This window comes from Pipistrellus kuhlii, unplaced genomic scaffold (assembly GCF_014108245.1).
Source record: "Pipistrellus kuhlii isolate mPipKuh1 unplaced genomic scaffold, mPipKuh1.p scaffold_m20_p_9, whole genome shotgun sequence".
In the NCBI taxonomy this organism is placed as follows: domain Eukaryota; kingdom Metazoa; phylum Chordata; class Mammalia; order Chiroptera; family Vespertilionidae; genus Pipistrellus; species Pipistrellus kuhlii.
This window is the reverse complement of record NW_023425595.1, coordinates 61,497,614-61,520,273: the sequence shown is the minus strand read 5'-3', so window position 1 is coordinate 61,520,273 and position 22,660 is coordinate 61,497,614. Positions and strand designations below refer to the sequence as shown.

At 47.9% G+C, this 22,660-nt stretch overlaps 1 protein-coding gene across 1 annotated transcript in view; it reads left to right on the top strand.

Annotated features, from left to right (window-relative positions):
* BTG4 (BTG anti-proliferation factor 4) overlaps nucleotides 1-21,624 on the top strand; it is a 53,926-nt gene extending 32,302 nt beyond the window's left edge. Inside the window, exon 5 of the mRNA XM_036428671.2 lies at nucleotides 21,428-21,624. Coding sequence (XP_036284564.1) covers nucleotides 21,428-21,624 — 197 coding nt within the window. The remainder of the gene's footprint in view (nucleotides 1-21,427) is intronic.
* The last annotated feature ends 1,036 nt before the right edge of the window (nucleotides 21,625-22,660 follow it).

The window sequence follows — 22,660 nt, the reverse complement described above, 5'->3', positions numbered from 1 at the left end:
CTTGTAAATGAGGACTCCAAGTGTGAATAGTACTGGGCTGGGAGAGTCTTCAGAGAACTTGTTGTATAACTGTACTCAGGCGTTGGTTTTGACAATAATAAATGGTGTATCTAAATTGGTTTGTTCCAGGGCATTCTCCAAATTTTCTTCCTCCGGATGGCTTGGACTTGGTTGCTTTGAAAAAGAGACCCACCCATTCAGGATAAGGTGTCCCTCTACTTCAGGGCATTTCAGGATAAGGTGTCTCTCTACTTTAGGGCATTTCATCCATCCATCCATCCATCCATCCATTAATTCATTCTACAGATGTTTATTGTGCACTGACTCTCTTCTGGGGCTGGTGAGACCTATAAGAATGTGCCAGAAATGCTGCAGGATTGTTGGAAGCTGTTTGTGAAGCTGACACTGGAAAGAGAATAATTGGGGTGAGGAAATAAAGGCTCCCTGTAGAGACATTTTGGAGGGGGAAGAAATTAAGATCCCTGGGAACCTCTCCTCTGAAAAAAATGTAGCTTGCATCAGTGCTGTCCAGTAGGAATACAATATGAGTCACATGTGTAATTTAAAATTTTCTAGTAGTTACTTTTAAAAGCAAAAATAAACAAGTGGAATTAATTTTACTAGTGTTGGATTTAACCCAATGTATCTAAAATATTACTTCAACATGTTATCAATATAAATATGAATAATATGACATTTGACATTCTTTTTTTAATACCAAGTCTTTGAACCCCATTTTATACTTACAGCTCACCTCAGTTTGGACTAGCACATTTCCAGTGCCCAGTAGCCCAATGTGGCTAGTGCTCACCATGTCCTACAGCACAGCCACTCCATGCAAGCTCCTCTAGGCCTGCAGGTGTCCCCTGCTCCCCAGCAAATCCTCTGCAGGCTGCTTTGTGGAGTGGCTCAGTCGTCCTGCCCTTGTCTTTCCAGAAGGTGGCACTGTGACCTTGCAGGAAATGGTGCTGCTGGTGGCGGGGCTGAAATGAAGGGGGAAGAGGAAATGTAGTTGCAAGAGAAGAGAGAGAGAGAGAGAGAGAGAGAGAGAGAGAGAGAGAGAGAGAGAGAGAGAGAGAGAGAGTGTGTGTGTGTGTGTGTGTGTGTGTGTGCGCGCGCGCGCGCGCGCGTATGTGAATTAGTATCATTACCTTAATTATTTTGGTGGAAATTAAGATTAACATCTGTGTATGTTTTATAACAATTCTGCTAAAACTGTATTGCTATACTGTGCTGTCCCTGGCAATCACCTGGGATCTTTTATTTTTTATTTTAATTTTATGTTTTCTCTTTTATTTATGTTTTTAAAGATAAAATTATATACATTTAAATTGTACAGCATGATGATTTGATATGCAGTGAAATGATTACTTTGATCAAGCTAATTAACATATTTCTGCATAGGATATATATGTATATGTATATACACATATGTATACATATTGTATATATTCTTTATTTATTCATCTCTTGGGGGACACTCAGGTTGTTTTTATAACTTGGCTAATGTGACTGATGCTGCAATGAACATGGGAAGGTAGGTGTTGCTTCAACATTTTGATTCCATTTCCTTTTGATAAACACCAAGAATAGTTCTATTTTTAATTTTCTGAGGAACTCCCAAACTGTTTTCCATAATTCCTGTGCCGATTTACATTCCCACCAACAGTGCACAAGGGTTCTTTTTTTCTCCACATCCTTGCCAATACTTGTTATCTTTTGTCCTTTTAATGATACCCATTCTAACAGGTGTGAGATGATAGCTCATTGTGGTTTTGATTTGCATCTCCCTGATGATTAATGATGTTTAGCATCTTTTCATGTATCTATTGTCAATTGGTGAGTCTCCTTTTGAGAGTTGTCTATTCAAGCCCTTTGCCTATCTTAAAATTGGGTTATTTGTTTTTTGTTTTTTTTGCTATTAATTGTTTGAATTCCTAAAAGGGAGATTCTGATTCAGAACTAAAGGTGAACTAGGGTGGGCCCAAGATTTTATCTTTCCCACAAGCTCTCAGATAAAGCTGTAGTCACCATACGTCGCAAAGTTTTATGGTAGTCACCATATTTTTGTCACCATATGTCACAAAGTTTTATAAGGAATTTTGATGTGCACCATCCTTTTTGACACAATGATCTTGTGTGACAGACATTGCAGTGAACCCCATCTAATCAGGTAAGACATAGGGGCTCAATGAGGCTGAGTTACTTGTTTAAGATCATACTGTTAATAGGAAGTGAGGTCAAGGGTAGAATCCTGGTATTCTGGCTCCCAAAGATGTCCTTTCCACATCAATTACATACATTTTTTCCCAGGGGGCAGAATGTGGGTTCATTTCATCATCCTTCCTTCCTCTGTGAGGAGATGGGTAAACTCCTTTACCCCTCCTCCGCCCCCTTAATCCTCACCTGAGGATATGTTTTTATTGTTTTGTTTGTTTGTTTTTTTGAGAGAGAGGAAGGGGGGGGGGGGGAGAGAGAGAGAGAGAGAGAGAGAGAGAGAGAGAGAGAGATCAATTGGTTTTCTCTTGTACATGCCCCAACCAGGGATCAAACCAGGGATCAAACCCACAACCCAGGTTCACATTTTGGGGAATAGAATGAATGACACTCCAACCAACTGAGCAACCTCGCTGGGGCTATAGGTACATTTCTTGCTCTGAGATCTAAAGGGAAGTTCTATTGCCTTTCAGACTCTTCTTCTTGTGCTTATTGCAGTTATGGCCAGTAACTCTCCTCATTCCTCTTCCTGCTGTGAAATCAATCTCAACCATCATTTCTACCTACTGACTGCCACTGAAAGGTTGTATTGGCTGGAAGAGAGTCCTGGGGACCTAAATAGAAGCAGATTCCTCCAAGGGTTGGAGGACATTCCAGTTGAAAGGGACCCTGGGGTTAAGTCCTCCAACCTCCTTATTTTGCAGATGAAGAAACTGAGGTCCTGGAGAAGGGAAGTGCCTTGTCTTGGGTCAACACAAGACAAGATGGAAAATTTCCCTCAGGTCCAGTTACTGACCAGACTTCTAGAAATAATAAATCAGAGAAGAGAAAATACAGTTCAGATTGCTCCTTAGATCAAAGTTTGAGTTAAAAAAAAAAAAAAAAAAAAAGTCTAATCCTAATTGTTGTTTTACCGGGATGGCTGGCCTTAGCGTCTTTAGTCATTGGGATATTTTAGACCTAGAATGTGGAAAAATATTGAATGAGCTCGGTTTTTTGCCCAAGTGCTGCGGGAATATAGACAAAGCACAAGATGTGAAAGGGCACTGTCCCCATAGGCCTTTTATATGGCAAATGAGGGCACAATGAAGGATGGTGCGACAGAGTGTGAAGGACTTTACCGGAGGAAAGGACACACAGACAGGCCTCCCCTGGACTTTGTTGGTATAATAAGCAACAGGAGCAGAAGTGTAGATGACAAAGACCATGGTGTGGCACCAACTACCATCAGGTCATGCTGCTCTCTTCCTTCCCGAGATAACTCACAAATTGCATTATTTGGTGGAATCAAAGAAGGGGGCATAGGCATTGGTTCCAATCCCTCAGAGCAGTTAAGGGATTTTCACAAGGTCACACACATAACTGGGAGGTGGCAGAATGAGGCACCCAGGTTCTCACCAGTGATTTTTCACAATACTATGGTTAGAACCTTAGTTTTCCTTTGAGCTCATAGTCTCTCCTCTTTTCCCCAGCACCAATGTTTATTTTTTTCCTGTTCCTTTAAGCAAATGTCAGAATGTCCTACTTGGCAGGTAAGGTTGTGGCTTTCAAACACATTCTTCCTAGGGTGACAGTTCACTTTGATATGTGCCCCCTCTCCATCCCTCCCACAAAGAACTCCCCACTAGGCTTTCCATGCTCTGCTCTTCTGGCTTTTCCCTCTAGCATCCCAGACCTCTCCTTTCCCACTATTTCCTTCTCTCTTCCCTTTCCTTTAGTTTTGAAGAAATCTGATTCTATTACTTCTTGGAAACATGGCTCTTCTGATTTCCCCCTTCCTTTACCTCCCTTCCCTTCCCCTCCCCTCCCTTCTCTCTTCCTCTCTCTTCCCTCCTCTCCTCTCCTCTCCTCTCCTCTCCTCTCTCTCCTCTCCTCCTCTCCTCCTCTCCTCTCCTCCCTCCCCTCCCCTCCCCTCCCCTCCCCTCCCTCCCCTCCCCTCCCCTCCCTCCTCTTCTCTTCTCTTCTCTTCTCTTCTCTTCTCTTCTCTTCTCTTCTCTTCTCTTCTCTTCTCTTCTCTTTCTTCTCTTCTCTTCTTTTCTCTTCTCTATTCTTTTCTTCTATTCCCACTTCCCTTTCCCCTTCCCTTCACCCCCTCCTTTTTTTCCCTCCTCCTCCTCCTCCTCCTCCTCCTCCTCCTCCTCCTCCTCCTCCTTCTCCTCCCCCCCTCCATCCATTTATTTTTTCCATTTTTTAGGTCTCCTTTCTATATCCCCATAGATAATCAATCTAATACACTTAACACATGTCCATAAGTGCTGTTGCAAAATGAACAGTTTATGCACATGCACTTGAAAAATGTATGTAAAGGTTGTGCAGTCTCATCTTGTTTTTTACATTTCCCCTCAGCAGTCTGAAAGACTCACCTGGGCAGTTCAGCGCGTATCTACTTTGAGGCTTCTCACTGAGGCTTGCTGCCTCATTCCATCTTTGCATCTTTCCCTAAAGACCACACTTTCTCAGAGTCTGTCTACCTTTGCTGCCTCCAGGTCCTTGCATTATCTCCCTAGCTTTCTGCCTTCCACACTCACCATCTCCCAGTGCTGCCCTCTCCAGGCCGGCAGTGCCTGCTGGCTGCTCAGATCCTTCTGTTCTGATGTGAACTGGGCTGGCAGGCTGCAGTCTTCTTACTTCCATGACCCTGAAGTCCCCACAGTCTATGACTTTCTCTCTGCTTTTAGTCCTACTGAAGTTTTTCCTAGAATATGCTGATATTTATTTTTATTTATTTTTAATATTTTTTTTGATTTTTTACAGAGAGGAAAGGAGAGGGACAGAGAGTTAGAAACATCGATGAGAGAGAAACATTGATCAGCTGCCTCCTGCACACTCCCCACTGGGGATGTACTTGCAACCAAGGTACATGCCCTTGACTGGAATCAATCCTGGGACCCTTCAGTCCGCAGGCGGATGCTCTATCCACTGAGCCAAACCGGTTAGGGCTGATAGTTATTTTGATAAACCTTTTCAAGTAATAGTTTTAGATTTAGAAAAAAATTGCAAAGGTAGTACAAAGCTCTTATATACTTCACACCAGGCTTCCCCTATAATTAACATATTATATTAATGCTAGAGGCCTGGTGCATGAAATTCATGCATGGGGAGAAGGGGTCCCTCAGCCCGGCCTGCATCCTCTCACAATCTGGTATCCCTCTGGGGATGTCCGAATGCTGGTTTAGCGATTAGAAAAAAACCTTGTGAGAAAAAACAAAACAAAACAAAACAAAACAGGAACCACTCCAGCGAGGGTGGGTTCTGAGGAGCTAGGGTTAACTTTCTGCGTGGAGATTCATTAGGCCAGGGAAGAGCAGGGGGAGGAGTGGTGTGTGTGTGTGTGTGTGTGTGTGTGTGTGTGTGTGTGTGAGAGAGAGAGAGAGAGATCACTCTCCCTCCCCCTGCCACCAAAGACTCAGATTCTTTTGTTTTAAAGCACAAAACTTTGCTTTTCCCATGTTTTATCACACATCTAAACTCAAATTATCATTTACTTCAAGCGACATGTATTAGGGAAGAAGACTGCATCCTTGAAGCAAAGGGTCGGGGTGTCAGCAGTGAGTAACTCCTCTGGTCCCCCCAGCTGAAACTCCTCGAGGACCTGCCTCTTTTCAAATCTACATTTATCTCTTGGCCTGTGGGAGGTTAGGGAGCACAGCATTATCCTGGGAGGTACTCGCCCCAATTTTCATTTCCTCACCCTTCCAGGTCGCTTTCTACCCACCACTGATCCAGTTAATGGGGTCAGGGGACTGCAGCTGGACACCACCAGGCAGAGAGTGCACTGGGGACCGGGTGGTCCAGCTCCAAGGCCCCTGAATCTATGCCCCACCTCCACCAGCTTCGGCTCGGGGTATTCCACCCTACCTCATGCCAGACTCAATCCAACTATGTGCAGAAAGAGATTGGGTGGATCTGCAGCTAGTGTCTTGAGGTGCACACTGATGGGGGGAAAAGAAAAGTCTCCCCAGAAAGTGGTTTTTTGAAAGCCTTTAGAAACTGGGAGGTTGGCCAGCTGGAGCCTTCCTTCCCCCACCACTGCCAGTAGCCAGCCTCACCCCCCCCCCCCCCCCCCCCCCCCGCCCACACCCGCCTTGGCCTGGTGCCACTGAAGTCTGCCGCCACCCATCCCCAGTCCCCCATTTCCCATCAGGTGATTGGTGCCTGCTGGCCGGGGAGAGGGATGAGGAGGTTGGCTAACAGGCCCCAATCAGGCAATTGGGTTGGTCAGTGCACATCATAGCAACTGGTCTTTCTGGTCATTTGATTGATCTGCTGTAACAGTAGCTTAGGCTTTTATATATATAGACTTGAAGCCTGGTGCATGAAATACATGCATGGGGGGTAAGGGAGCATCCCTTAGCCCGGCCTGCACCCTCTCCAATCTGGGACTCCTTGGGGGATGTCCTCCCCTGCCAGCCTGGTTACCCCTAACTGCCCTCCCCCGTGGGCCTAAACTGACAGTTGGACATCCCTCTCACAATCTGGATTGGCTGGCTCCTAACCTCTCTGCCTGCCTGCCTGATCTCCCCTAACTGGCCTCCCCTACTGGCCTGATCACCCCTAACTGCCCTCCCCTGACAACCTGATCACCTCTAACTGCATCTGCCTAGTTCCTCACCAATGTGTCTTTGTCCAGAGGACATCTGGATGGATGTCCAGTATAATTAGCATAGATAGTATTAGTATAGATAGTACCTTTGTTATAATTAATGAATCAATACATTAATATTAGCTAAAGTCCATACTTTGTTCAGATTGCCTTTGTTTTTACCTAATGTCCTTTTCTGTGCCAAGATCTCATGTTACATACAGTTGTCATGTCTCCTTTGGCTCCTCTTGGTTGTGACATTTTCTCAGGTGCCCCTTGTTTTTGATGACCCTGACTGTCTTGAGGAGTACTGGCGAGATATATGGTAGGATGTCCCTCCATTGGCTGATGCTTTTCTGATGATGAGACTAGCACTGGGGGCTTTGGGGAAGAAGACCACAGAGAAAGTGCTGTTTTCATCACTTGGCATGGAGGGGACCTGCTGTCACCATGAGACATCCCTGCTGATGCCGGACCTTGATCACCTGGCTGAGAGAGTGCTTGTCAGGTGTTCTCTACTGAGACATTATTATTTTAATTTTTTCTCCCTTTTGTACTGTATTCCTTGGAAGGAATTTGCTATGTACTAAGAACCCACACCTAAGAAGGAGAAAGCTATGCCCCACCTCCTTGCAGGTTGAGGACTTACATAACGCCTATGAAATTCTTCTGCATGAGAAACGTGTCTCTTCTCCCTATTTATTCAGGTATATATTTATGTAATTTATAGGTTTTTATTGATTTTAGAGGGAGAGAGAGGAATGGAGAGGAAGAGAGAAACATTAACCAGTTGCCTTGCTGGGGTGACTGAATCTGCAACCTGGGTATGTTCCCTGATGGGGAATTGAATGGATGATGCTTCACAGCATGGAAACACTGAACCAATGGAGCCACAGCAGCCAGGGCCAGTTACTTATTTGTATAGGATGAACTGATAGATACTGATTTCATACTTTAGATTGCTCCTTCCTTCCTTCCTTCCTTCCTTCCTTCCTTCCTTCCTTCCTTTTTTTTGTGTTTTGTTTTTTTGTTTGTTGGTTTGTTTGTTTGCTTTTCCTCTCAAAATGATTCAGCATTGATCACTGGGAGCTTTCTCCGTTGGTTCCTGGGTCCTTTGACATAACCTATCATTTTTTTTAAAAATGTTTTTTAACATTTCTGGCACTAGAAGATATCCTACACTCATTTTGTATATTTCCTTCCCCAGCCTTGGAATGCACCATTTCTCCCAGGAGGCCTGGTTCCTCTCATGAGAGAATGGTATTAGAAACCAAGTTCTGGGGGCCAACTGTGTTCTGGTCCTTTATTCTTCAGCCCACCGGTTCTTTCTCTGTATGTTAAGTTTTGTGTTCTTTACCCATTGATGGTAGGGTTTCCCAAGAATTGATCACATTTAAGTCAGCAACAGAGTCCTGACTCTTTATGAGAACTTTTTCAGAGATCAAGAATGAATAATGCGCCATCATGAAGATTCCAGCCCAGTGTGGGAGATAGATGGACATGGAAACATAAGAGTCAATCTCTGAGGAGTCCCTAAGGAACTAGCGAATAATTCAGACTGTGGGATCTGGGGAGTGTGAGCTGGGGTTTTAAAAGAAGACATGTTCCCAGACTCTTATAATGGGCCTTTTCTGGATGGAGCAGCGACTGCTGATGCTGAGGTTAGCTTCTCTCTTCCCCATCAACGCTTCTCCCCTTTCCTGGGTGGAAATGAGCAGACCCCTCCCTCCCCTTCTCTTCAGAGCCCTGTAAAGACATGTGGCACAGGGACCTTCAGCAGTGTTGGGAACAGTTTACTTCTTAAGTGACGGGGTGGGTGCATGGATGTTTATTTTTGCAACCATCGTTCCTTTTCTCATGGCTTGAATGTGTCATAATAAAACTTGAGACATATTAATACAGAAAATAAAAAAAAACAACCCTGTATTTTGACCTGACTTACCTGACCCCACACTCTGGCTCCTGGAGCAAAAATAGCTTGTTGCTCCCAGTCTGGAGCCAGAAAAAATGCAGCTGGTTTCAGCCAGATGGGTCTGCCGGAGCCTGTCTGACCAGCACTGCTTGGTGTGACTGTTACTCAATACCTAAGTGGTGTGGCAGATAGGTACCTCCCCCATCCTCCTTTCCCCCATCCTCAAGGCACGTTCTGACTCCCAAAGGGCCTCAGAGCATGACATAGGGAAAACCTTTCCCCTCAGCAGGGACATGTTGCTGGAGCTATTCTGCAAGGGCAGGGATGGGGTTTGAAGTCTGGAGCACTAACTCCCCTATCTCGTGGAGGCATCGTTGCCTCTGCAAAAATGGACTCAGCCTTCCTTATCTCTCCCATCTAAAGTTATCTGTGAGCGAAAACTTTGAAAAGGACAGTTCTAGCTCTGGCAGTAGATGAAAAAAACAAAATTCTGCCCAGAGGCAAAGCAGTGGGTCCATTTGGAATGCTGCCTTGGGGCCGGGGAGAGTGTTTGAGGCTGGGGGACAGCGTGGGAGTGATGCTAACTGTGAGGTTCTGCTTGCAGGACTGGGCCATTCAGTTTTGGGGCCCAGGACTTTGCTCCTGCACTAGTTACAGGGTCTGGGGGCTCCTGAGAAGACCACGTTAGCTGGTGTGTTAGGTAAATACGGTATTTTTCGGACCATAAGACGCACCAGTTTTTAGAGAAGGGAAATGAAGAAAAAAAGATTCTGAAACAAATAGTGTCCTAAAATATTTTATGTGCATTAAAACCCAACATCACAGTCATAAACACATGTAATCAACCCTGTAAAGTAAACAGCAGCATTTAGAACCATTTTAGAGCTGGGCAAGCACACAGAGACCACACAGAGCCGGGCAAGTAAAAATACTTCTTTTGTAAAGTATATGTGTAGGTTATATTTGGACCATAAGACGCAGAAACTTTCCCCCCCCACTTCTGGGGGGAAAAAAGTGCGTCTTATGGTCCGAAAAATATGGTACATATGCAAATTCCTTCCTCTGGAACCTGCAGAAGTGGGATTCTGGGATGTGTGAGCCCAGGTCACAAGAAGCCTTGCAACTTCTGTCCAGTTCTTTGGGAATTCTATCTGGCAGCCATGATCCTTTATGGAAGGAATCTCATTATCCTGTGACTGCTGAGCTGATGTAACTGCCTGTAGGCCCTTTGGTCAACAGTCCCAGCCAAGCCAAGCAGCCTTCCAGCCATATCTACAGAGACATCAGACCTGAAAGTGATCCCGGATCAACCCATTTGCCAGCTGACTACCATGTTGATGAGCAGAGCCCATGGATGTCACTCAGAGAAGAACCGCTGGAAACAAGTCTCTGAGCAATAACATTGAGATATAGTGAAATGATTGTCATTCTATGCTTCTAGGTTTGGGGTGATTACACAATGATAGATAACTGTCTGATTATCAACTTCCATATTCTCTCATGATGTAAGAGACAAGGGATCATGGTTCACTCTCCAGATGGCCTGGCAGAGGGTTGGAGACAAAACTAAAACATGAATTCGAATGTCCTGGAGGCTTCTGTTCGGCAAACCCTGTGAGTGCTGCGGGGAGTGCTGGAGTGAAGAGAAAGCTGACGGGGGAGGGGGCAGCTGAGAGGGCCTGGGAGGGGAAGCAGGGGGGATGAGCATTGTCTGGAAGAGGAAGAAGATCAACTTGGAAGACTAGTAAAGGAGTGGACTTTGGGAGGAGGGTATGGGTTGAGTGAAGTGGGATGGTGGGTGGTAGGAGGGAGAACAGGAGGGTGTGGGAGTGTGGGAAGCCTGGAGTTGGTGTCCTGCCTACGTTCAAGCAGCCCCTGGGCTGGTGCCTTCTCCCCTGCTGCAGTGCTTGGCTCCCTTTAAAGAGCTACGTGGGTGCCCCGTGATGTCACACCACCAGTGCGGGAGCAGGTGCAGGCCGGGCCCATAAACCACAACAGCCCGGGCCTGTGCGGCCACAATGCATGGGGCAGAGAACCTGGAGGGGATAAAGGGCGGTTATTTGTTTAGCATCATGAGCAAGAGTCCCAGAAGCCTTCCAAAGCAAAGCAGAAACTTTTGTGCTAAGGAGATTAAGCCTTCAACTCAGCTGGGAAGGCTCTGCTGTGTGGAGCGGCTTTGTTGTGCCCAGCATTGTATGTGATTATATGCAAATCACTGGGAGGCCTCCTTGGGGTCCTGACCACAGAGGCTTAGCTGCCTGCCTGGCTGGGTGCACAGGAGAGGGGGTAGCCTCAGGCGCTGGCCAGGCAGCAGCCAGCACCCAAGCAAGGGGAGCCTGTGTTTTCTCAAGTTCAGGCAATGGGGGTCAAGGGCTGACTATGTTAGCCAGAGGTTTCTGTAGGGACAGAAGTGCCACAGGGTGTGTGTGTGTGTGTGTGTGTGAGAAACCAGAAATTCAGGACAAGGTCCAGTAAGGGTGGGGAAGGTTCTTACATCTCCGACCATATCACCCAAGACATTCTCTAGCATTCTCTCTTGGAATTTTGAGTAATATGTTTGGTTGCCAAAGAAATAGAGACACGTTTTGGTTTTCTTATGTCTCTCCCCTCCTCCCCCCACCTCCTTCTCCAATCCATTAGCCACGGTCCCTAGTGGCCAAAGGCCTGGGGGAATTATCCTGGTTTATGGATGCAGAAAATGCTTACTGTCTGGTCTGTGGAAGGCACAGTGTTAGGTACTGGGTGGTGGGGGAGCAGTGGGAGGCTAGTGAGAAGAGAGATGAGTAAGTTAGTTCTGTTGGTGTTGGGTCTGTAGAGGAGATGTGCATCCAGATAACTGAAATGCCTGGTGGAATTTGTTCAGCGCAGGAAGAAAGGCCCAGAAGAAAGAGCCTGCCTTCAAATAGGAAGGAACCAGGCCTCAAAGGTCTGGAGGCCAGAACAGGTGAGGGGGTGGGGCTGCAAGGCGAGGGGTGCAGGCTGGCCATGTGCCCTGGGTCACACTGGAGCACACTGGGTCACACTGGGGCACACTGGGTCTCTGGGGATTGGAAACAGCAGCTTCTGAGGACCAGGGCCCACGTTCTCATTCTGTGCTAGAATCTGGCCTGCACACACTGGAGTGAGCAGTTGAGCCCGCGAACTAGGGAATCCGGGTGAGACCCTGTGTCGGCATGTGCAGAACTGCCAGGGTGGCCCCTGAGACTTAGCGTCCCGCCTGCTGATGGCCCTGTGGGTCCCTGGCATGCCTCTGTCCTTTCCCCTGAGCAGGAGCTTCCATTGCTTCTGATGACAGGGTCAACTTGGACATAGCCAAGGCCCTACTTCCAGGAAGGCCTACATTATTGTGCAGCAGGGCTCCCGAGGGACAGTCACCAGTTCCCCTCCTGGGAGGCTGTGGGCCTCCTGGGGCAAATCGGAGCTGAGCATGAGGATGGAATGAGGTGGGCCTTTGGCCTATAAGAGGTGCGCTGATGGAGGTCACCCAAGATCTACCAAGCCATCCATCTGAGAAACCGGGCGGAGTGGTAGAAGCAGGTAAGAGAAAGCAGGTAGAAGCAGGGGTGGAAACTGGGCTGTCTACCCTTGTTTCCTGACCACCAGACAGTGGTGGGAGCAGGGGCTGGGTTGCAGGCATTGGCTAGTCAGCCTCCTGCTCAGGCATGGGCACAGCCTGGCAGCTGGGGCTCTGGGGTGGGCCCCGCGAATTTCAAGAAGGGGAGGCACCAGTCCTCACCGTGAGCCCAGTTCTTGGGGCCAGGTGGGAGCACTGAGATTGGCGAATGAAAAACATTTGCTTTAACAACAGAGAAACTCCATCACGCCTCCTGTCTCGTTCCATGAGGAGCACTGGCCCCATCGAGGACCTTTCTGGGGCGGAAAGAAGGGGAGGGGGTCAGTGTGGGCTCTGGGCCTGAGGATGAGGATTATTGTCTACCTTCCACCCATCAGCACCTGCCTCTGCTCTTGTGGGAAGTTCCAGGGAACACGGGGTCTCTGAGTTCCGAGGGGCCTGCAAGGGATGGAAAAAAAAAAAAAAAAGTGAAAGAAAAGCAGAACAAAACCAAACATCCCTCCCCCAAATAAACCGCATTGCTCTTTGGGACGGTGTGTCATTTGCCCCATGCAGGAGCAGCTGTTTCTGTGAGGGCTGGGGGGGGTCGGGGGGGGGGCATGTTGGGAGGACCCAGCTGGGGGAGCCAGGCAGGAAGGGCCCCAGAGGATGGGAGAGTTAAAAGGAATTTTGTAAAGATATTGTCTGGGCTCAGGTGGGATAAGAGCCGCCGCCTGCAGGCAGGGAGCCGTTCACCTGCGGAGGCTTTTGTTCTGCCCCGGAGGCTGCTCTCCTCACAGCCCGAGGCGGAGGGCTGGCGGGCAGGGCGGCTGGCTGCCATCTGCAGGAGAAACACAACCAACAGCCACGCGCGAGCCAACGGAAACTCTCAGCAAAACAAACAGCGCGGAGGGCGCAGGTCGGGGTGAGGCAGGGCTGCTGAGGGAGGGGCGAGGGCGTCCACAGGGGCGGGGACTGGGCGGGGTGCTCCCGGCCTGGGCTGGCTGCCTGGGGTGCAGGGGTCAGCGAGGTCTGGACCCCCCTCGCTCTGCTCGCCCCCTCAGGCTGCCAGGTTTGGAAAGCCAGAGTTCTGACCCATTCCGCTCCTGCTCATCCCCATCCCGTGATCAGGCTGCCGCTGGGTTTGTGGCCACCATGGGATCCGCGGTGAGATGCACAGTGAGGTAGCTTGGCATCAAGACCTGACTTGGCGCCTCCAGTGCGTGGCTCTTCAAGCCTCTTGCTTTCTTTCGTATCTGTCAAATGGGGAGCTGTTAAGGCCTAATCCAGAAGGCTGTTAGAAGGACGAAAATACCATCTGTAAAAAGCACTTTGTAAACTGCAGAATACTGCAGCAATGCCGCTTTTGTTAGCATTTTACTTCTGTGGGCGCCGACCGTTTGGGTGACAGGTGCTTGTTCCCGGCCTGAGATCTGCACAACCCATAGGTACACATCAGTGGGGGACGCCCACCTCCTGCGGCTGTAGGGGGTTTTGGGGGAAGAAATCCTGGACTTATAGCTGGAACCTGGGTTCGGGGTCAGTGAGGAAAGTGGGAACTGAGGTGGCATGGGATGTGGGTGGGGCACAGAGCCATATCCGATGGCATTAAGTGCTGGGCCCTGGCCTTACTCTGGGGATTGAGGCTGGACTAGAGGTCTTCGCAGATCCTCACTCTGCTCTCCGGGGACTGGCTTCCTGCCCCTTTCCCCACGCCCACACCTCCGCAGTGAGCGGCAGTGGGTGGCCGGTGTCCACAAACCTGCTGGGACAGGGCAGCTTGTTTGCTCTTCCCAGGGCCAAGCTTGGTGGGCAGGCCCCAGAAGTATTGTGTTACTCAGCCAAAACACTCCTTTCTTCGCCTGCCTCTGTTTACGAAGAGGAAATCAAACCCTGGGATACATGCTCTCCTGGCCTCAAGCCAGGGCCTCAAGTGTCATTTCTGGGGAGATGCTCTCCCTAGGACAGGGTGAAGCCTCCAGGGAAACAGAATCCTTCTCCTTCTCCCACTGCTCACCTGTGGTGGTGGGCTTCCTCCAGTCTCCCCCTTCTCCCCCCCACCCCCTTCCCCCCAGGAGGCCCTGTGAGACCAGAGCTGGGTTGCTGGGTTTCTGTCCCAGCCCTGGGTGGTGCTGGTGCTGGTGCTGGTGCTGGTGCATTCCAGCCAAGAGAACCACCAAAGAGGCCTTTTGCCATTGCCTGTGGCCTGCTGCGCTCGCCTCTGCTTGCTTTGGGAACCTGAGACGGGTTCTCATACCCGCCAGGGTATGTACTGCGACACTTCAGAGTTCTGGTCAGAACTGGGCAGCCCCGGGGAAGCCTGCACCAGCCTTTCTCAGTTGCTTCTCACAGGAGAAGCCCAGGACCAGGTGAGGTCTGAACTTGAGACACCTGCTGGGTGAGGTCTCTTGTTCTGCAGCCAGAATTGGAATGGCTGGTGGAATAAGAGTGAGGCGGGAAGAACAACAGGTGAGGGGGTGGGGGCGGGGGTCAACAAAGATATTGTCCAGGACTTGGGCGGGGAGGACCTCAAATATTCCTTGCCTCCCTAACCCCTCCTGGATAGATGGTCCTTTTTCTATCTGGAGGAAGAGGGATTGATAGGAAACTTGGGTTTGAGTCTGCTGATGCTGCTAATGAGCCATGGCAAAAGCATTTGACATCCCATACCCAGCTTTCTTCGTGTATAAAATAAGGAAATCAGACTGGTGTGCGTGTAATGACCATTTTACATCCCTGACCCAGTACAAGCGATACATGCTGGTTTGTGAACACATGCTGGACATCATCTCCTTCTTGCCTCACCTTCTGGGAAGTCTGCCTGGCTTGGCCCAGCTGAGATGATGGGCCTAGGAGGAACAGATCTATTACTCGAGAAGTAGCGGTAATAAGATTAGGTTTCTCAGGAATATGAACGTTTAATTTTTATTTATTTATTTATTTATTTATTTTTACCAGTAAACAGCGTAAAGCAATCTATACTTCACTTTGGCTAGCACTTTTTGCTGCCTTCATACTTGTTCATATCTACTCTACCTAGCAGGACAAAACTTTATTTTCTCCTGTCTGTTCTTTCCTTTGCCTCTTACTTAAATATTGGATTGCAATTTGGCTTGCCACGTGTTTGTTTAGTACCCACAGCCCAGCGCTGAGTGACTTGGGTGTAGCAGTCATGATCTACATTCTTTTATGTCACCCACAGCATTCCCCAAGAGTGTCGTTCCCTTCGTGCTCAGAACACTCTCTCTCTAGCTCCAGAAAGAGAGCCTGGCACAGAGCAATACTCAATGGATATTTGTTGAATGGCTAGAATGACAAAGGCATGAAGAGAGAGCATTCCTAAGTGCTCACTGATTCGGTGCTGCCTGTGACAGAGCCTCCCTGGCTCCCCTCTCAGTGTCCTCGATGAGCAGCTCTCTGGTTCTGCTCCGGTCTCTCTGTGTCCTCCATTGGGAACCCCAGCCATGCTTGTGACAGCATCTACTGCTTTCATGCTGATGGCTCTAAGCATGTGACCTCAGCTCTAAACTTCTCTAGAATCCACTTTTGTTGGTTTGTTTTTGTTAATCCTTGCCAGAGGATATTTTTCCATTGATTTTTAAGGAGAGTGGAAAAGAGAGGGAAAGATGGAGAGAAACATTGATGTGAGAGAAACATACAGATTGGTAGCTTCCTGCATGAGCCCTGACCAGGGTTTGGGCCCAGGAGGAGCCTGCAACTAAGGTACACGCCCTTGACTGGAATCATACCCAGGAACCTTTGGTCCGCAGGCCCATGCTCTCTATTCACTGATCCAAATTGGCTAGGGCTAGAACCCACTTTTTATATCTCTTGTTGACGGTGGGGCTATCAACAGAATGTCAGTGTTGGAAGCACACTTTGAAGTGATTTAATTAGACCCCTTCCCTAAACTTCCCTGGCTTTTACTTTATTTCTTCAGTCCTGTCACAAAACAGCCCACTGTGCGCTGTCTTCCCGCTGGTTGTCATGCCTCCTGCTTTTCCCCTTCCTCTGACCTTTGGCCTAAATTGTAATCCTCTTTTTTAAAAATATATTTTATTGATTTTTTTTTTACAGAGAGGAAGAGAGAGGTTTAGAAAGCTAGAAACACCAATGAGAGAGAAACACCGACCAGCTGCCTCCTGCACACCCCCTACCGGGGATATGCCCGCAACCAATGTACATGCCCTTGACCAGAATCGAACCTGGGACCTTTCAGTCCGCAGACCGACACTCTACCCACTGAGCCAAACCAGTTTTGGCCTAAATTGTAAGCCTCTTGATAGCAGTGACCATATAATAAATGAGTCAATTGGCATCTGTTTATAAGTAGTAAATGTTTGGTAATACGAAGAAATTAAATAATTAAACGTAGCTGTTCCCTAAGTAGGTTTCAGGGCTCTTTCCCTTCTCTTTCATTTTGGAATCAGAAGGCCCTACATTCAAACTCTAACACTGCTCCTTCTCTGAGTCTTGACTTCCTCATCCATAAAAGCTGATAATAGCAGTACCTCCCTTTTAGGTTTCGTGCGTAGGCTCATGAAATGTATAAATTTAGTGCCTAGCACAGCCTGACACAAACCAGGGGCTCGAAAAAAGGGAGTCGCTGTTACTCAGCTGAGTTTAATTCTGGACCTAGGCCAGCCCCAAAGCAGTGGGCAGCTCTTGCCCTGCACTTCCCCACTCCCCCGTACATTACTGAAGTGATGGTCCTGGATCGAGGAACAAGGATCAGTTCTCCCTTCAGATAAGCCCATGAATTTCCTCTTCTGAATATGAAACTCTTTCTTCACTGACATAGACCCTCTGAGGGCACGGAGAGGAGAAGGAAACACATCTGGATCGATGAGGCCCTGGGCTGCTGTTACATCATGGCTCCTGTCCTTGAAGTGCTTGTAGAGTGATGGGAAGGAAAGGCCAGGAGGTGTGACATAATTAGCTCCCGATGTGGCCGGGCTATCCTGTGATGGCCAGAGATTCGGTTCTGGAATCACAAATACCAGATTCTATTCTGCCACCAATGCTTGCGGATTTTGAGTAAAGTTTTCAACCTCTCCAGGTCTCATCTGGGTTCCTTTGTGAGGGTCACGCACTGAAAAGTGTTTAGCGCAGTGCGCGACACATAGCAAGGGCTCCCTGGGTGTTAACCACTGTCGTTATGATGTGTTTTCTGCATTCCGTAAAGAGCACTGAGACCTGTGCTAATCAGAGAGGGTAGGATTTAGGGGAACGAAAAGAGAGGAGAATGCACTGTCCATGGTAAACAAAACAATACAACAACAGCACCGAGCCAGGAAAGAAATGTTTAGTGGCACGAGGCTGTCTGTTGGGACCTGAAGAGAGAACATGATCTGGAAGACGTGAGAAACTCAGCGGGAGCAGCTGAAGGAGAAGTGGCATTGGGGAGCTGCTTCTTTGTATTCTCCCTGTGCCTCACAAGGCACTTCCCTCAGCAAATGCCATTATTTGTTACAGAAATTCTTGACCTTATTAGGTGGGCTTGTGTTCTTTAAATAATTACTTTCGCAGATTTGCTAATCTTCTTGAGCGCTTCCATTTCATTTCCTACAACTGTCTGGTTCAAAGCTCCATATAGGCTGTTGCTCCTAATATCTTCAGATTTGGTCAGAAAATCTGTGGAAACCTTATCTGTATTGAGTATTAATGAGGAGACAGAAAGCATCTTTCTTCCTAGCCTTTATCTTCCAGATGGAAGTACCTGCTCCTTTCTGGAGTCAGACAGCCTGGTCTCATCAGTTAGCGTGTGACTCAGAGCAAGCTACCTAATCTCCCACACTCTACTTCCTTGTGTGCAAAATTAGAGTAACACTCCAGTTACCCATTTATTGCTCCAAGTGCACCTTCCAGTCAGTACTCGCTCTGAAACACTGGCTGGTCTCTCCAGGGAGCGTAATGTTAAGCTTTGTCACTAGGAGGTGCTACCTCAGAAGTAGGTTCTTGCAGCTGCTTAAAGGCATGGGTTTGTTTTGGAGGCTCACAAAAATATTCTGGAATTAAATAGGATGATGGTGGCACAACTTTATGAATGTACTGGAGGTTACAAAACTGTACACTTACGGCTAAAATGGTGATTTGTAATTGTTAAAATGACCATACAAATAGATTCAATGCAATTCTTATCAAAATACCAATGGCATTCTTCTCAGAACTAGAACAAATGATTCCAAAATTCGTATAGAACCACAAAAAGACCTCAGATAGCCAAATCCATCATGAGAAAGAAAATGAAAGTTGGGGTTATCATGCTCTCTGATTTCAAACTATACTATAAGGCTATAGTAATCAAAACAGCATGGTACCAGCATAAAAAAAGACATAGAGTCCAGAAATAAACCCAGGCTTATATGATCAACTAATCTATGAAAAGGAGGCAAGGATATACATTTTTTTTTAAATATATGGTGTTGAGAAAACTGGACAGACATGCCAAATAAGTAAATAAATAAATAAAATGAAACTAGGCCACTCTCTTACACCATATACAAAAATAAACTCAAAATGGATTATAGACTTAATGTAAGGCTTGAAATAAAACTCATAGAAGAAAAACAGTAAGCTATCTGACATCAGTCTGACTTGTGTGTGTGTGAGTAAAAAAAATATATAATATTTTTTTTATAAGTTCCCTGGAGCAAGGCAAATAAAAGCAAAAATAAACAAACGAGCTTCATCAAATTAAAAAGCTTCTGCACAGGGAGGGAAATCTTTAAGAAAAAAAGAAACCCAAAAGATAACATATTGATTGGGTTATGTTCACAAAGGATATATTTGATAAGGGGTTAATATTCAAAAAATATAAGAAACCCACACAACTCAATGACAAAATGAATTTAATAAAAAAAATAAGCAGAGAACATGAAAAGACATGCCTTCACAGAATGCATCCAGAGGGCCAACAGACATGAAAAGATGCTCAACATCACTGATCATCAGGGAGATGCGATCAACACCATCTCACATGTTATACTGGTGCTAAGTAGTTATTTAGTGTCTATCACAGGAACTGCTCTTCCGTGAGCTACCAAGGTCCCGGTGCTGTCTTCCTGGTTGTTAGAGCTGGGATGCCCTGGAGCTCTTCCTGTCTCTCCGCTGGGCCTCTCCTGCTGGGCCTCTCTTACTAGTATCTCTCCTCAGGGAGAGAATGAATGCCTGTACCCTGCTTCTCCTGAACTGCCTGGACACCCCATGGCCAGGGGTTATGAGTAACTGCCTGGGAGAGGATGGCCAGATAGCAGAGGGGAGTAAAAAAACAAACAAAACACAAAGGATTTCACGTTGGGCTTGGGCCCCAGGACTCTGGGCCTCGGGGCCAATGATTGGCTGGATAATGAGTGACTGTGGATGCCTGACTGTTCTCCCCTGATCTCTCCACTGCTGCCCCCATATGCTTCTCAGAGCCCCAGCCAGCAGTTTCCAGTTCCTTGTGGGAGAGCAGGAGGATCTCCAGTTGGAAGCTCTGTAGGTCAGCGGGGTCCACAAAGCACCCAGGACAGGGCTGCCCAGAGAAGTAGAGGAGCCTGGGGTAGGCTTTGAAGAAATCCTGGGGCTGCTTTCGGGGATCTTTCTTTAGAATATAAACATAGATGATGGTGGAGGGAGGGAAGCTAAATATAAACAAGAAACTCAGTTCCTTCCCCCACCTTCTTCTTTCATGGATGTAATAGTCCTTGTCACATCATAAGTGAAGTCCAGAATTTCCATTCTACACCCCGTCATCCATACAGAACCCAGAGTTTGCAGGACAGCCCTAACTCAGGAGGTTTCTGTCCTGGTACCTCCCTTTCACCCATGCACTTGCTGGGCCACCTAGGGTTATTTCTGGTCATTAGTCAGCTCCCTCTCCCTATGGGGGAGGGGGGGTGGGAGGAAGGGAGCATGCTGCCTCCCCCAGAGCCGTGTGTGCCCTCAGCCTGATGCCGGGGGTGGGGGAACACCGAAAGCAGGTACCGTTTGTGAAGTGACACCTTGTCATTTTGTTGCCATTTTCCACTGAGCCAGCTCAGGAAGGCTCAGGGAGCAAATGACTGTGCAGAAATGTAAGAGCAACCAGCTAGCTACCTGCCTTCAGCGCCCTCACATCCGACCCCCACCTGGCGGGGTAGCCACCGCTTCTGGGTGGCATTGGTTTTGGGGTCCCTGAGCTGTCAGGGTATCCCTCTGAGGACTCCCTTCGGACTTCCCCACAGACACAGTTACCAAACATGTTTTTCATCTTTCCTAATCTGCTCTTCTCACGTTTCTCAGGTCACAGCTGCGCTGTTATCTGATGGGCCCGCCGCCAGCCCCATGAAGCCTGAAAGTTACAAAGGATGGATTAGCTGCAAAAGGATATTTATTAGAAAAAAAAAAAATCCTTTTTTTTTTTTATTCTTCTGTCCTTTCATGTGGAGGTAGCCATATATCGCCTGGGTGAGGTAAGGGCCCTTGGTGAGCAGTGGGCAGAGTCGGATGTCTGGGCCCCAGGCTACGTGGGGCCTGGTGACCTCCTCTCTCCCGGCCTCTCCTGGAGGCTCCTGCTCAGTTTTGCAGCTCAGGATCCTCTTAGTTTTGTGGCTGCCTTTTTCTGGAAAAAGAAGAACCTTTCTGTGACTGGATCTCACTTTTCTTCTAATCTCAGGGCTGTGGAGAACTCATCATTTAATCATGACTTTTACTTTTCAGCTCCAGTGTGCTAGGGTTTGCTGAACGGCACTGTGAGAGAAAAGACACGTTCCAACAGACAAATGGAGGTGGCGGTGACTTTTCTGACCCATCTGTGACGAAAACCTGCCACTGAGGGGATGCTAGGTCTCCAAGGAAATCAACTCCTTCGTGAGAAATCGATTTTTCATTTTGTTTTGAGACTTTGGTGGTGGGATAGCAAGTCGAAGGTGTTTGCCTTTGGCCGCTGCAAGCCTGAGATACGTTCTGGTTGTGCCACCCAGAGTCCCGTGAGGTCCCAGAGCACATGCTCTGCGAGGGCACAGGCGCTCTGAGTAAACTCAGAGGATGGAGGACGTGACTCTTTCTCGGCCCAGCCTGGGAGCCACTGTGCAGACAGACCTGCCTGGGCCTGCCTGGGCCTGCCTGCTCTGATGTAGTGGGAGATGGGGCAGAGAGGAAGTAAAAGGCTCACCTTTCTGATCTGTCTTTCTGACGCCAGTGATGGTCATCATCTGGAAGCGGGCCAGCCTGGGCTCAGGCAGTAATGGGAAAATGGACAAGTTGGGATCTCTGGGCCAAGAGTCAGGGTCCCTGGAGCATGGAGAGAGAATCACGGTCAGAACAGAAACCAAGAGAAAGTATCAGAGCTACAGGACCATTGGAGATGAAAACCTCGGGTCCACTCACCACCACTAGACTCCAAATCCCCTCTACATCCCCACCACATTCTACCGTATTTCTACTGTAGATTGTCTGCTGCCTGGTCTCCTGGGCTCTGCGGTGGTGTTTAGAAGCGGAAGTGTCTTTTTAAAGAGCTTTGGATCCGTGGAGAGAGAGCAGTAGGTGCTAGGGCCTTGAGGAAATGTAACTGCTCACTATCTAGCCCTCCTTGACCATTTTTCCCCCACTTATTTGCCCTTCCCACTGGCCCTGTCTTCATGGTTTCTTGGCTATTTTCATCTCTCTAAATAGAATACTCCTCGCCTCCTTGGTGGGCAAGATGCTGGGCATCCCCTACCTTAACTCATCATCTTCATTCCCACCCCAGTGTGCTCCTCTGGACTCCTTGGTTTGGATAATGGCAGCAACATGCCGTAAGTCACAGAGGCCCCAGAGCCCAGATCAGCCTGACGCTTTCCTTGCCCTGCCTTCTGTATCCAGCTAGTTCCCAATTGTGTATGGTTTACCTGGGTAGTCTCCCTTCCATTCATGCCTTTATTTTCCTTCCCACCTGTGGATGAGTTACTGCAATAGCTTCCTTACTGACTCTCAATTTCCCCCCTTTCTTCTTAAATTTGTCTTATACTCTGGGGCCAGATTAAACTTCCAAAAGGCTTTGATCATAATCTTTCAGTATTAAAACGGTCACTAACTCCAGTGCCAACTTGAAAATCCCCAAACTTCTTAGAAGGGCAGAACTGGGGGTGCTCCAGTCTTTCTCTTCAGCCTTATCCTTAGAGGGACTGTGGGGTCCACAATTTCAGGGACTTCCTGTGTTTTCTTTACTGGGATATCCCCATAATCAGCATAGAATCTGAATCTAACATATACAGCAATGCTACCACTCCCTACACACAAATGCTGCTACGTCCTTCCAGGAACCCTCACAGCGTCCCAAAACTACCCTTCATTTTCCCCGCTTTCACCACTGTACATGTTCTCCCTGGAATGCATACCTCATCATCTCTGTCTCTTTTACTTCCACCCAAGGTCCAGCTCAAAGTTCACCTCC